This window comes from Euphorbia lathyris, chromosome 3, assembly GCF_963576675.1.
Source record: "Euphorbia lathyris chromosome 3, ddEupLath1.1, whole genome shotgun sequence".
NCBI lineage: Eukaryota > Viridiplantae > Streptophyta > Magnoliopsida > Malpighiales > Euphorbiaceae > Euphorbia > Euphorbia lathyris.
In genome coordinates this window covers 98,830,341-98,844,006 of record NC_088912.1, presented here as the reverse complement: position 1 = coordinate 98,844,006, position 13,666 = coordinate 98,830,341, and the positions used below count along the sequence as shown (strand labels likewise).

The 13,666-nt window shown below is 34.1% G+C and overlaps 2 protein-coding genes across 4 annotated transcripts; both read left to right on the top strand.

The window, feature by feature from the left end:
• The first annotated feature begins 2,624 nt into the window (after nucleotides 1-2,624).
• Nucleotides 2,625-5,397, top strand: LOC136223878 (protein SENSITIVITY TO RED LIGHT REDUCED 1). Its single transcript, XM_066012044.1, has 2 exons — nucleotides 2,625-2,839; nucleotides 4,350-5,397. The coding sequence occupies exon 2, from the start codon at nucleotides 4,476-4,478 to the stop codon at nucleotides 5,307-5,309; it is 834 nt and encodes a 277-aa protein (XP_065868116.1). The 5' UTR covers nucleotides 2,625-2,839; nucleotides 4,350-4,475; the 3' UTR covers nucleotides 5,310-5,397.
• A 1,007-nt stretch (nucleotides 5,398-6,404) lies between these two features.
• On the top strand, nucleotides 6,405-13,308 carry LOC136223877 (putative disease resistance protein At3g14460). Of its 3 annotated transcripts, none has more exons than XR_010686177.1 (4): nucleotides 6,405-9,999; nucleotides 11,092-11,252; nucleotides 12,979-13,057; nucleotides 13,239-13,308. XR_010686177.1 is itself a non-coding variant. In XM_066012043.1 (2 exons), the coding sequence occupies exons 1-2, from the start codon at nucleotides 6,405-6,407 to the stop codon at nucleotides 10,124-10,126; spliced, it is 3,609 nt and encodes a 1,202-aa protein (XP_065868115.1). In that variant the 3' UTR covers nucleotides 10,127-10,299. The 3 variants fall into 3 exon arrangements, 1 of the variants encoding a protein (XP_065868115.1); XR_010686178.1 differs by having other exon boundaries at nucleotides 11,087-11,252; XM_066012043.1 differs by lacking the exons at nucleotides 11,092-11,252; nucleotides 12,979-13,057; nucleotides 13,239-13,308 and adding an exon at nucleotides 10,113-10,299.
• The last annotated feature ends 358 nt before the right edge of the window (nucleotides 13,309-13,666 follow it).

The window sequence follows — 13,666 nt, the reverse complement described above, 5'->3', positions numbered from 1 at the left end:
TTGGTTAGTGACCTCCTGTTTGTCTTTTATACCTGAAAAGTAGTATTTATAAAAGCAGATAATCTCTGCTTTTTGGAAAAAAAAGTTTTTTTTTTCCAACAGCAAACCGTAACAACAAACAACAAACGGACCCAGAGATTCCATTAAAGGAGATGAAAGAAAAGCACAATTTTGATACAGTTTCAAAAGTTATTGTGAAATTTCAGAAGTTATTATGAGGATTCTGAGCAGTGGCGAATACATGATTGGTTGGGTGGGGGACCGATTCTACACGTGCGTGTGTAGATTTTTTTTGCTAAATCGAACTTGTTCAAAAGAATTTCGTATATATATGTGTTATAATCTGAGTGGTCAATAACTAAATTTTAAGTACTAATGTAAAAATTCTCAAAATTAAGCTACATTGTATAGCCTCATGGTTGTAATATATGGTCAACGGTAATAAGAGCTATAGATGTAATTTAATATAAAGTTTAGTGATTTTTATGTTGCATTTAAAAGTTTAATGGTCATATCGTAAAAACGAGAAAAGTTCAGTGGCCATAGATGTATAAGGATAAATTTATCATCTACATAAAATTTACGACTAAGCAGTTAGTTTTATCAAAACTCAAAAACATTAAAGTGTGTTTTTGAAAATAAAAGGACTAACTTACAAAAAACCATGAATGCACTATTTGAGCTAAAAACCAACATGTATCGCTAGATCCGACAACCAAACTAAAATTTGATCAGAATTCCTGTCTTGCATTACACTTGTTCAAAAATCCACTGACTCGCCCAACTCGTCTAGATCCGCTCTTCAAAAACTTCTTAAACATATATATTTCGTAATAAGTCTGGTCCGACGCAACCGTACTTAAATATGAATATAGAATGGTTTGAGATTTATCTCAAAACCCAGACCTAGTCCGGACCGAAATTTTAATAAACTTTATATTCCAGAATAATTTTTTTTTAAAAATTTCTTAAGTATAAAAATATCCAAACCATTAACATACAAAACAAGTTTTATAAAACTCTATGTCCGTATTTGATTTCACATTAGTATCATTTGTAGTTTCACGAAACAAATAAAATAACCCAAACCTACTATAAATATAGTGCGGACTGGATTGGACTTAGACAAAATAATTATATATTAAATCCGGTTAGGTCAGGTTGGAACCAATCCATGAACAAATCTATCATGTACACCTGCTTGGTGGAGTTAGGTCAGATCGTTTTGACCTTGTCTATTGTTTTATTAAGGACTTTTTACGTGAATATCATAATTGAGTATATAAAATAAGGTTTTATCTATCTGTATATAATCCACCCATGGACCGAAGACGAGGACTCTCTCAGGTCCTACTTTTTTGACAATCTCTTTTGATCATCGGGTGAATAAGCTGGTCCAGCATCAATATCATCAAAATCATATTATCAAACTTAATTTTTAATATATTTTTTTTTTCTGTATATATCAAATAGAATATGCTTTTATACTTAAATATATCATAGACTCTTAAGCCCCGCTTGTTTGGGGGAAAATATTGTGTTCTGGAAAATTTTATGGAGGGAAAATATTGTGCAGGAAAATAAAATATTTTTCTGTATTTGACAACAACATTGGAAAATATTTTTCAGTGTTTGGCTACAACATTGGAAAATATTTTCCAACCACTAAAAACGTGAAAAAACACAAAAAAAAACGTGAAAATTTGTTAAAAACACGAAAAGTAAAAAAATGTTAAAAACATGGAAAAAAGTGGAAAAACACGAAAATATGAAAAAAATTAATGTTAAAAACACGAAAAACATTTTTTCACATTTTTGGCATTTTTTGTACGTTTTCTCGTGTTATTAACGTTATTGTATTTTTTTTTATGTTTTCACGTTTAGTTTTTCGTTTTTTCGATTTTTTCCTTTTTCTTTTTTTTCGCGTTTTTTTATTTTTCTCACTTTGTTACCTTTTCGTGTTATTCACGTTTTCATGTTATTCGTATTTTTCATGTTTTTGTGTTTTTTACTTTTTCGTGTTTTGCTTGCATTTTTTGTCTTTTCATGTTTATCACGTTTTTCACTTATTGTCACGTTTTTGTGTTTTAGCATTTTTCGCGTTTTCGTGTTTTTCGTATTTTTTCAAGTTTTTGTATAATTCGCGTTTTCTCACTCATTCGCGTTTTCTCTCTTTTTTGTGTTGTTCATGTTTTGTGCTTTTTCAAGTGTTTGCTTTTTTTTGTGTGTTTTTGTGTTTTTCACGTTTGTTCACCTTTTCATGTTTTTGCGGGTTTTTTTTCATATTCTCGTGTTATGTAATGTTTTCACGTTATTCATGTTTTTTCGTGTTTCATATTTTAGTATTTTTACAATTTTTAACGTTTTTCCCATTTTTCTCTAAACGCGTATGTTTTGTTTATTTCTTCTTTCATTTTCCATTGACTTGTCACTTATTTTTCTTTGACTTATTTTTCTGCTCAAACAAACAATGAAAAATTGGGAAGAATATTTTTTCCAAACAAACAAGGCCTTAATTTATAAAGTTTAATTTTTAAAACTAATGATTTTATTAGTTTTTCAATAATTTTGACTTGTTGTAGATAGTTTTTCAAAATGAGTTTCTATGTAAATTTGCCTTTTATTATCAAGGTAGAACCCGACCCTAACCAGTTAACCCGATCTTCTCTTCTTTCTCTTCTTCTTTCCTCTCTCTCTCTCCTCTTTCTTCCTCATCATCTGGTCCCTATTCCTCTTTCTTTCCGATGATCTGGATTCTCACTTGATTGAGCAACTTTTATCCGCCTCAGCACTCCGTGTTCTGCAATTTGGGGTTTTGCTTTTCATCACTTTTCAAATGGTAATTATCTCTCAAAATTTTGTACTTGTCATGCCTGATTGGGTTTTCGATTTCTTTACAATGTTGTATCTGAAACATCATACATTTATAGAATTGAATTAATCCTCCTGGAATTGTTTTAGTCTATTTGAACTCCTTGTTTTCTTTGTGGTAATGGCTGTATTAAATTGTTGATTCGATTTCTGTTTGCGTATGTCAAAATCTTATGTGCAGCCTGATAAAATCTTATTCCCAGCAGTTTCACTCTTTTTACTGCTCATTTTACTTCTTTCACTCTTACTAACCTAGATTGTAGTATAAGTACATAATGTAGGAAAGAAACATCTTTAAGCTCTTTATCTTTTCCATTTTTTTGTTGATTGAGCCTCTAATCTTTTGAGCCCTTGATCAATTATAATTGCACAGATTAAGTCCCTTCTTACTAATATAATCTTTATTTAACACATTGAGCCGATGATCAATTATAATTGGACAGATCAAGTCCCTGCTTACTAAATTGATTAGTTGTAAACATCAAATTCGCTTAAAAAAAGACATTACTTGTTTGATCTGAGATGACTTTTTTAACCTTCAAAGGGTTTGTGTAGTTTATTTATTTATTTTTTTGTGATAAAGTATAGTTTCTATATAGCTACATCAAACATATAAAAAAACTGTTTTCAAATGGTTAAAAATGTAAATTTCAAATTCAGTTGAAATGAATACCATTCTATTAACCTAGTTTTATTTTCAAAGTTGACTTTCTTGGTAGCCAAGGGCTTAATGTCTACATATATGTCAGTTCTGTCGAATATGAAGTAGTTAATTAAGAGGTGTGAAGTAGTAACTGCAATTTACATGGTAGTTTGACTGAAATAAGCATGCATGCTTAGAAGGTTATAATGAAGAGCCATGTGAACTGCTAGAAAACTGAAAAATGGCCAGCAAAGGCCATGGGAAAACACTGAAGTTTGTTTTGAATTATTATAGATTCAGAGCAATGAGGATTTCTGTTTAGCTCTAGTTTGATGTTTCTTTTGCATAAGGTCCTTTGATCAGGTTCAAGTTCCTTCGGTTTGGTCTAGAAAGTGTCACCTAGAGGGTGAGCATTGGTGTCTTGGAGAGATTGTTGAGCTTTTGGTTATTGTTTCTGTTACTTTTCTATTTTTCCAGAAGGAGATTTGAACTCATGTTATGGATTCTGTTTAAGCTGGGACTGTGGTGTCTATAATTGATTTTATTGTCAAATTTGTCAAGACAAGAATTGAATTTGAACCATTATATATATATTTTTAGATTACTTGTGACGGGTCTGATGATATCGTCTGCTGCTTTTGTAAAAGCAAGAGTGCATTTTATTAGTATCTCATGGTGCACCTTTTATTCAATACCTTTTCTTTTCTATTTAGTAGTTAAACATACTCATGTGATGTTACTCTTTTGTTTCCTGAAATAAATTTATAATAAAGCAGTTTGTGTGGTATAAATGCAAATTATCCCTTCTGATAGAACTATTGTGGTTTGAAAATAGGTTGGAGTGCTTAGTATTTGAACATTCATTGCATCAACAAATACCTACGAACAAAGTGTCGAATAACTCTTATATACTGTGACTTGAATCTTTGTATTGTAATATCGTTCTGGACATTACATCGTCATGGCTGCTTCTGCTAAAGTACTCACCCTTGACAAACATGAAGGTAATGGAGAATGGACAGTTGTTTTACCTCGTCGTGGAAAACAGAGGAGAAACTTTCCTAAAACTGCGACGTCAGAAAAGCAGCAGCAGCCATGGTCTCCAACTGATATTGAATCTGATCCGTACAGACAATCAAAGCTGATGGAAAAGATGCAGATCTGTATGAAGCGGGTAGAGAACTCACAGTTCTATCAGAATGTTTTGGAACAAATCCGAACTCCAGAATTGGCAGATTATTTTCACCAGGTTCTGGGCTCAGAGTTGAAAATGCAGATGGTAATATATGGTATTGGCAGCATCGAATCGTATGAAACCCCTAGAGTTCAGCTGAGTGTCGCGGTCTTAATGAAAAAAGAGTTAAGTTGGATAGGCGACATCGAAGTTTTTGATCCAGTTCTTTCTTCAGTAGAATCTCAAGTCCTGGAAACACTAGGTTGTTCTGTTCTATCCACAAACGAGCATGGTCGCAGATGTGTGACAAAGCCAACGCTATTCTACATGCCACATTGCGAGGCAGAGTTATATAACAATCTCTTACAAGCAAACTGGGGTCTAGAGCAGTTGAACCAAATTGTATTGTTTGGGAATAGCTTTGAAGTGTATCAGTACTTATCAGAGTTTAGGAACTCAGTTCTTGTTGATTCATCAAAGCATATTGTAGCTGCTCGAAGATTCACAAAGGAGTTTATAATCAAGACAGTTTCAGAGGATTATTTTGCTCCTTTTCATGATTCGAGTTGGCATTTTTTCAGCCCTGTTCTTGAGACAGAGCTGCAATCATTTAACAATTGAAAAATATCATGTAATGTGTGAGAAACAGTTATTTAAAACACAGATTTGTCTTTAACAATTTATTGAAATGAAGAAATTGAGTTTTTTCTTTTGCAATATCAATTCTTAGCTGAATTTTGGAATGATTTAGCAAACAGGAAGGTGCCTTTCTGTTCAGTTTTGGACACTTTTCTCTATTGGCTAATTTTGGATAAAGGGACAATTTGGCTCTTCAACTTGGAGCAACAGGTTAGTGTGCTCCAAATCAAATTCTTGTATACTTGTTGCTTTGGTATTTTCTTTGGGTTAATTACACCTATGATCCTTCAACTATAAGAAATGGAATGAAATTGCTTTAAGTCTTTATTTTATAACGAGAAACCCTTTGCCGTTTGACTTCTGTTTCCTTCGTTATCATTTTGACCTGAATTCCGCAATCCCATTTGTCGATGATGCCACGTGTGTTCTATGTTAATCATTTTTAATAATGTGGGAAATAAAAAAACACAAAAATTATTAGGCACATCTATCACACTCTGTCAGTAAATGTGTTGTCATTCACGTCAGATGTAATCCTCTTAGTTGTCAAGTCAATTGACGGAGAGTAAGAGATATGCTTGATCGTGTTGTTAGTTAGCGGCTAGATTATCCAAAAATTACTAGTATAGTGGCTAACGAGGCCAGATTGAAATATATGGGCTTATTATGGAAATAAAGTAAAGTACAAGGGACAAAATATGACTTTTGCCAAGAATAGAATTTGCAGAGGAAATAGCTCAGCAACTGTTGAAGTCCAAATGAGAAGCAATGCTTATATTATTTGTTTTGTCCACACACCATGTGACTTTTCTCCTCTCTCCCAAAAAAATAAAATAAAAAATAAAATAAAAGACAAAAGTGAATTCTTCCACTTATGGATAAAATATAATTTACGTTTTTGCTGAAAGTCTTCTGTAGCTCCTTCATCGAAATTATGATAAAATATTTTAGTAAAGCTTAATCTTGATCTCTTTTCATCACCATTTTCTTCTTTCTGCTTATCTCTGCGTTAGTTTGCTTTGTCTTCCTGCTTATCTCTTATTACCATAATCACAACTTTGGTGAAAACAAGAAACAATGGCTGCAGCCTTGGTAGGAGGATCATTTCTTTCTGCTTTGCTTCAGGTTTTGTTTGACAGAATGGCTTCACGTCCAGTTCTCGACTTCTTCAATGGCCAGAAACTCAATCAAGGTTTGCTAGAAAAGTTAAATATAATGATGAATTCTGTTGATGGAGTGATGGAAGATGCAGAGGAGAAGCAGATCACTAGACCAGCTGTGAAAAGATGGCTAGATGACCTGAAACATGCTGTGTATGAAGCTGAAGACTTGTTAGATGAGGTTGCTTATGAAGCTCTGCGAATGGAGATGGAAGCTTCGAGCTCTGATACCAGCCATGTTCAATTGCGGGGATCTTTAACTTCCTTGAATCCCTTTGAAAAGGGGATTCAAGCAATATCAGCGTCAGGGTACATTGCTGAAAGTCTTGAAAAAATTATTGAGAAACTTGAATATTTAGTCGAACAAAAGGATGCTCTTGGTTTGCGGGAATATGTAGGAGATAAAACAGCAACATCCCAGAAAATTCCATCAACTTCTCTAGTTGATGAGTCTGTTATTTATGGCAGAGATGATGATAGAGAAGCCTTGATGAAGCTGCTATTTTCGGGTGATGCGAGTAGTAACGATTTCGATGTGATTTCTATTGTGGGGATGGGCGGGGTAGGGAAAACCACACTTGCTCAGCTTATCTACAATGATAGCAGAGTCAGTGAGCGGTTTGATCTAAAAGCCTGGATATGTGTTTCTGAAGAATTCGATATCTTGAAGGTAACACAAGATATTCTGGAGGAGTTGAATCGAAAGAAATGTGATACTGCTAATTTTAATCAACTTCAACTTGAGCTGAAGGAGATTCTGATGGGGAAAAAGTTCTTGCTTGTTTTAGATGATGTTTGGACAGATGAGTATTCTGATTGGGACATTCTGCATACTCCTTTGAAGTTTGGGGAAAAAGGAAGTAAAGTAATTGTCACGACTCGTAATGTAAGTGTTGCATCAATGGTGTGCAGTTCATCATCTCATTACCATCTGCAAGAATTGACTAATGAATACTGCTGGTTATTGTTTGCAAAGCATGCTTTTGGTGGCGAAAATTTGAGTGCAAAAATGGAGTTAGAAAAAGTTGGAATGGAGATAATGAGAAAGTGCGGAGGCCTGCCTTTAGCCTTGAAAGCCCTTGGCGGTCTGCTACGTTCAAAGAGAAATACTGGTGAATGGGAAAAGATATCAAAGAGCAACATCTGGGACTTGGCAAATGACAAGATTCTTCCAGCGTTAAGATTGAGCTATCATTATCTTCCTTCGTATTTAAAGAGATGCTTTGCTTATTGTGCAATATTTCCGAAGGACTATGAGTTCAAAAAGGAGGCATTAGTCCTTTTGTGGATGGCAGAGGGATTTGTAGAAGACGGAGATGTAGGAAGCGAGTACTTTTGTGATCTCGTATCGAGATCATTCTTTCAAAGGTCAAGTGGTGATTCCTCATGTTTTGTTATGCATGACCTTATAAATGACTTGGCTAAGTTTGAGTCTGGAGAATTTTGCTTCTGGTTGGAGGGTGATAATTCATCTAAGGCGGTTAGAAGGGCAAGACATTTATCGTACACAAGAAGACTGCTTGATGTTTTCAAGAAATTCAGGCCTGTCAACGAAGCTAGATACTTACGCACCTTCTTACATGTGGATGCTGTGGAGTGGTGGGGAAGCCACATTGATTCAGAGGTAACTAATGATTTACTTCCTAAACTAATTCGCCTTCGAGTTCTTTCACTATCTCATTACAATAGTATAACTCAGTTGCCTGATTCAATTGGCAAATTGAAACATTTACGGTATCTAGATCTATCCAAAACATCAATCAGAAGGTTACCTGTGACTGTATGCAGGTTGTACAATTTGCAGACTTTAATATTAGCATATTGTGTGTATCTCGACCAGTTGCCAACTAACTTCGTCATGTTAGTAAATCTCTGTCATCTCGATATAAGTTGGACAACTTTGCGAGAAATGCCATCTCAAATGGGAAAACTGAGGAAGCTGCAAAAGCTTACCGATTTTATGGTAGGAAAAGGGAGTGGTTCTAGCATTAAAGAATTGAAGGAGCTTCAACTTCTACATGGAAAACTTCGTATTTGGAATCTTCAAAATGTTGCAGATCTTCGATCCGTTTCTGAAGCTGATATGAAGGGTAAAAAACAGCTTCACAAATTAGAACTGAGGTGGGATGGGAATGCTGATGATTCACAACATGAAAGACACCTATTGGAGTTACTACAACCACATACAGGTTTAGAAAGTCTTTCGGTATCAGGATATGGTGGTACAATGTTCCCGATTTGGGTAGGAGATTCTTCTTTCTCAAAGTTAGTATCCCTCAAGTTAGATGGGTGCAATTACTGCTCTTCCTTACCACCACTTGGGCAGTTAGTTTGTCTTCAGAAATTGTCAATCACAGACTTCCATAGCATTGTGATAGTTGGACCTGAATTCTACGGAAAATGCCCGTTGGCGAAAAGTCCATTCAGATCTCTTAGAACTTTGAAGTTTGAGAGAATGCCAGAATGGCAGGAATGGACTCCTTATGTAGCTGAAGATGGCAGTCGAGCCTTCCCCTTCCTCGAAGAGCTTTGCATACTGGAATGTGCCAACCTGACAAGGGTCTTACCGGATCACCTTCCCTCTCTAACAAAATTGGAAATCAAGGAATGTCATCAGCTTCTATCTTCATTCCCAAGGGTTGAAGCTATCAAAAGGATGGTTTTCGAAGACCATTCTCGTCGAATGGAATTAAGAGAATTGCCTTCTGGTTTGCACCGTCTGCAAGCTGATGCACGTTTCAGCTCTGTAGACTCTCTAGTAGACGAAGCAACACGAACTTATGAGCTTTGCACCAAGTTGGAAGAGGTTGAAATAAAAGACTACTACTCACTAAGGCACTTCTCTTTAGATGTTTTCCCCAACTTGAAAAAACTTGATCTTGCTAGATGTAGAAACCTGAAGGCCATTTCTTTTCCTGGAGGAATACATGTTCTGAGTTTGACAGAGCTTTATATATCTAACTGCCTGAATTTGAAGTGGTTCCCAGATCATATGAATTCCCTCTTCCCGTTTCTTGCGAAATTACGAGTAAACGAATGTCCGAAACTCGAGCCATTCAGGGGCAGCCTGCCTTCCAAATTGGAATCCCTTGAGATATCATGTTGTGACTTGCTAGTTACCGGCCGGACACAGTGGAATCTGAGAACACTTTCCTCTCTTGCATACTTCAGTATTGACCGGTGCGAAGACGCTGAATCTTTCCCGGAGGAGGAGTTACTTCCGGCCAATGTTACCTCTCTTAAAATGAAAAACTTTAAGAATCTGAAGTCTTTGAACAGCAAGGGTCTTCAGCATCTCACTTCACTTAGAGAGTTGACTATTTGGAAATGTCCTAAGCTGCTTTCCATGCCAGAAGAAGGGCTGCCTGAATCTCTTTCTTCTCTAGTTATATGGGATTGCCCTTTGTTGACACAAAGTTGCACAAGGGAAGGAGATTATTGGTCCAAGATTTCGAACATTCGACACTTAGAGATTGATTCTGATATCATCACTCAGAATCCTCAACATTCAGGTACTAATCAGTTTTGGTTTTCCAATTTCTTTCATATTTATGAGTGTTAAAATTCATTGTCGTGTCATTATCATGTTATGTGATTTATGTATTCTTCATGATATTATATGTAGGCTTGAATTCTTGATACATCAGGAGCACCTGAACATTGTCCAAAAAACCGATGGGCTCCCTGAACTTTAAGGATGTCTTATTAACCCTTGAACTTGCTTAATGTGACATGATTAACCCCTAAGGCAATGTTCTTTATCACTTAATTTCAGTAACAATCAGTTCAATTCAATTCAGTTCAGCATTCAGTTTCAGTATTCAGTAATTTATCATTATTTATTATATTATAATTATTTATATATAATTTATTATAATTATTATAATTATTTATCTATAATTTATCATTATTTATTATTATTATTATTTATATTTTATCATTATCTATAAATTAGATAAAAGTCAAGAAATGATAGTTTATTAAAGTATATATCGTTTAATAAAAAAATTAAAACTAAAGTATGCATCCATATTTAAAAATTAGGAATTGCATCCATATTATGAATTATTTCTCAAATTTATCGAATTTATCAATGTTAGAGATAAAATTGCACCATTTTGGACGTTAGAGGTAAAATTACTCCTAACCCAAAACATTATTTTTGCACATTAACCCCTAATTAAAATAAAAAGTTAAGAGTTTGTATTCATATGAAGATTTGTATTTAATTTCATAGGCTTTAAATTATATGTAAATTTGTGTTTGTATGTAATTTGTATTTTTAATTTAACTCATTTTTATTTAATTTCATAGGCTTTTATCGAGCCAAGATTTTATCAACCCAGACTTTTATTTGATATTCAATTTAGTTTTATATTTAATAATATATTTATTTATTATTGATATTATTAAATTTTTTAGAACCATTATTATTATTATAAGTTTATTAATGTCCAATATTATCATTAAAATTATTTTAAAGTCTAATATCATCATTATTGTTAAGTTCGGTGAAGTTCGGTAGCATTCAGTTAAGTTCCGTAGCATTCAGTTAAATTCAGTATTCAGTAGCATTCAGTTCAATTCAATTCAGTTCAGTTCAGTTTTTTTCAGCGATAAAGAAACAGAGCCTAAGTGCTACGTGACAAGGAGGAGATGTGGACAGGTTGAAGCGTGTAGCACTTTAAGCAAGTTGAGGGGTTCAATATGTCACTTTAAGTAAGTTCAGAAGGAAATAAGTCATTTCAGAGTCCACAACATTCAGGTATTTATCAGTTTTAGTTTGACTTAAAGTATTATTAAGGCCCCTGACCTATAGCAATCAATCACATTTAGTCCAATTTAGAGAGAAATTCGCGTGTATGTAAAGAGACTCGTTCAATCGCATATGAGATGATTGCTAATCGGATGAAGAAGAATTGATGTGCTCCAAGGTTATAGAAGCATTGAACCAAGTGGTTTACCATTGTGATATATTATATGAAAACTGAGTCAACTAAGCAGATTGATGAAATATTGTATCATTTGTTTGTGTTGTGGTTAGCTATCATCGAACGCAAAATTTAACAAGTCTCCTTATAGACGTGATAATTACCGTCTAAATAGAACCAAATGTGATTGATTGCTAGACGTCAGGGGTCAATGTCACAAAATAATAGATCAGGGGAAAAAGTATTTTTGATAGGTCAGTGGGTGAATGGCACAAAATAATAGATAAGAGGGAACACAAATATTTTGATAGGTCAGTAGGTGAATATCACAAAATAAGATCATCGGGAAAACACAAAAGTCAAGGACTAAATAGTATTTTAAGTCTTTCCGTTTTTCTTTCATTTCCATTCCTCATATTTAGGAGTTTTAATGTCATAATTGTGTTATATGGGTTCATATATTTTTGCATGATTATATATATATATATATATATATATATATATGATATAAATGCAATAAAAATGACCGTCTTGTCAGATGCGTTGTCTTTGTAAATCATATGATCATTTCAGAACAGTTTTACTTGTAGTATTCACTAGGCATTTATTTAGAATGAAATCATTATGTTTCTTATTACAACCCAAATTCGCTTCCAGATAGAAATGATTGAAATGCACATCTCCAAAAACGATAGGTGCAAATTTGGTCTTTATTCCTATATAATATAAATGATAACACGTCAGATGAATTGTTTTTGTAAATCGTATTCTCATGTGAGTTTTGGACAACTTTACTTAGAATGAAATCATTATGTTTTTAGATGAGTTGTTTTTGAAATGGATGTGTGGTCATACGAGAAAGGATCGGGTGAATAATGAAATAATTAGGACAAAAGTAGCATTAATTTTCACCTAGTCAGTGACTGACCAAGTGAATTTGATCAATCACCGTTAGATTGAAGCTTATTAAAATCATGTAGTGGAGATTAAAATCATCGTCACACCTCCTAGATCTAATGGCGACCGACCAAATTCACTTGGTCAGTCACTGACCAGGTGAAAACCACTGCAAAAGTAGGGATTAAATCTATTGAGAATAAAATGAGGGAAAACCGAATAAGGTGGTTTGGCCATGTAAGACGAAGAGCGTTTGATGCGCCGCTTAGGAGGACTGAAGAGTGGCAAAGGAATGTAATGGTGAGGCTTAGGAGAAAACCTAAGCAAACTTGGAAGATGGTGATCGAGAGTGATATGAATTTATTAGGATTGAGGAAAATATGGCAGTGAATAGGACGAAGTGGAGGGAGAGAATTTATGTCGTTGACACGACTTGATTTCACGGTTTTATATGATGGTTCATGTTAGCTGACCCCGAATCATTTCGGGACTAAAACTTTGTTGTTGTTTCTGTAAATTGTAATAGTTATTTTTTTAGAATGGAATCATTATGTTTTCTTATTACAACCCAAAATTTCTCTTCCAAAACAGGAAATTACTTTGTTTTTGCAACATTCAAACAGATGTCACCAATCATTTTCAACAAATATTATTCCGTTGCAGGTCAATTGACGAAATGATTCTTTGTAGTTCGCTTATTCAAGGGACAAATATGTAATTTCACATCTGTTATCTGTCTCAGGTGAAATTACTTTATTTGTGCTCAACTTTTTTTTTTTTCTTTTTTTCTATTACTTTCCTGAACTTTATAATTAAAATCTATTACCAAAAAAAAAAAAAAAAATCTATTAGGTTTAATGTTTTCTGTTAGCTGTGCATTGTTTGTGTTAATAATGAAATTTCACCTTGATTCTTGGTTGCAGGAAGTATATAATACTCGTGAGCAGTGACGAATACAGGAGTGGTCAGTTGGGGGGCCCGGTTTTGCACGTGCGTGTTTTTTTTTTTTGCTAAATCGAACTTTCTAAATTTTTAAGTATCAATATAAAATGTCTTAAAATTAAGCTAGATTCTTAACATGTAAAAAAAACTGTGTTCAATAAAAAGATTTGGATTTAGGGAGGCCTAATAGCCAAAAAAAAAAAAAAAAAAAAATTAGAAATTCGGATTTGAGAGAGCCTAACAGGACAAAAAAATAAATTAGAAATTTGGATTTAAGGGGGCCTAACCGGCAAAAGAAAAATAGAAATTTGGATTTAGAAAGGGTCTAACACTTCTCGGGCCAAAACCAGCATGCCATTATTATTTCTTGGAGATAGGGGCTGGTACTGCCCCTGGTAAGACCAATTTA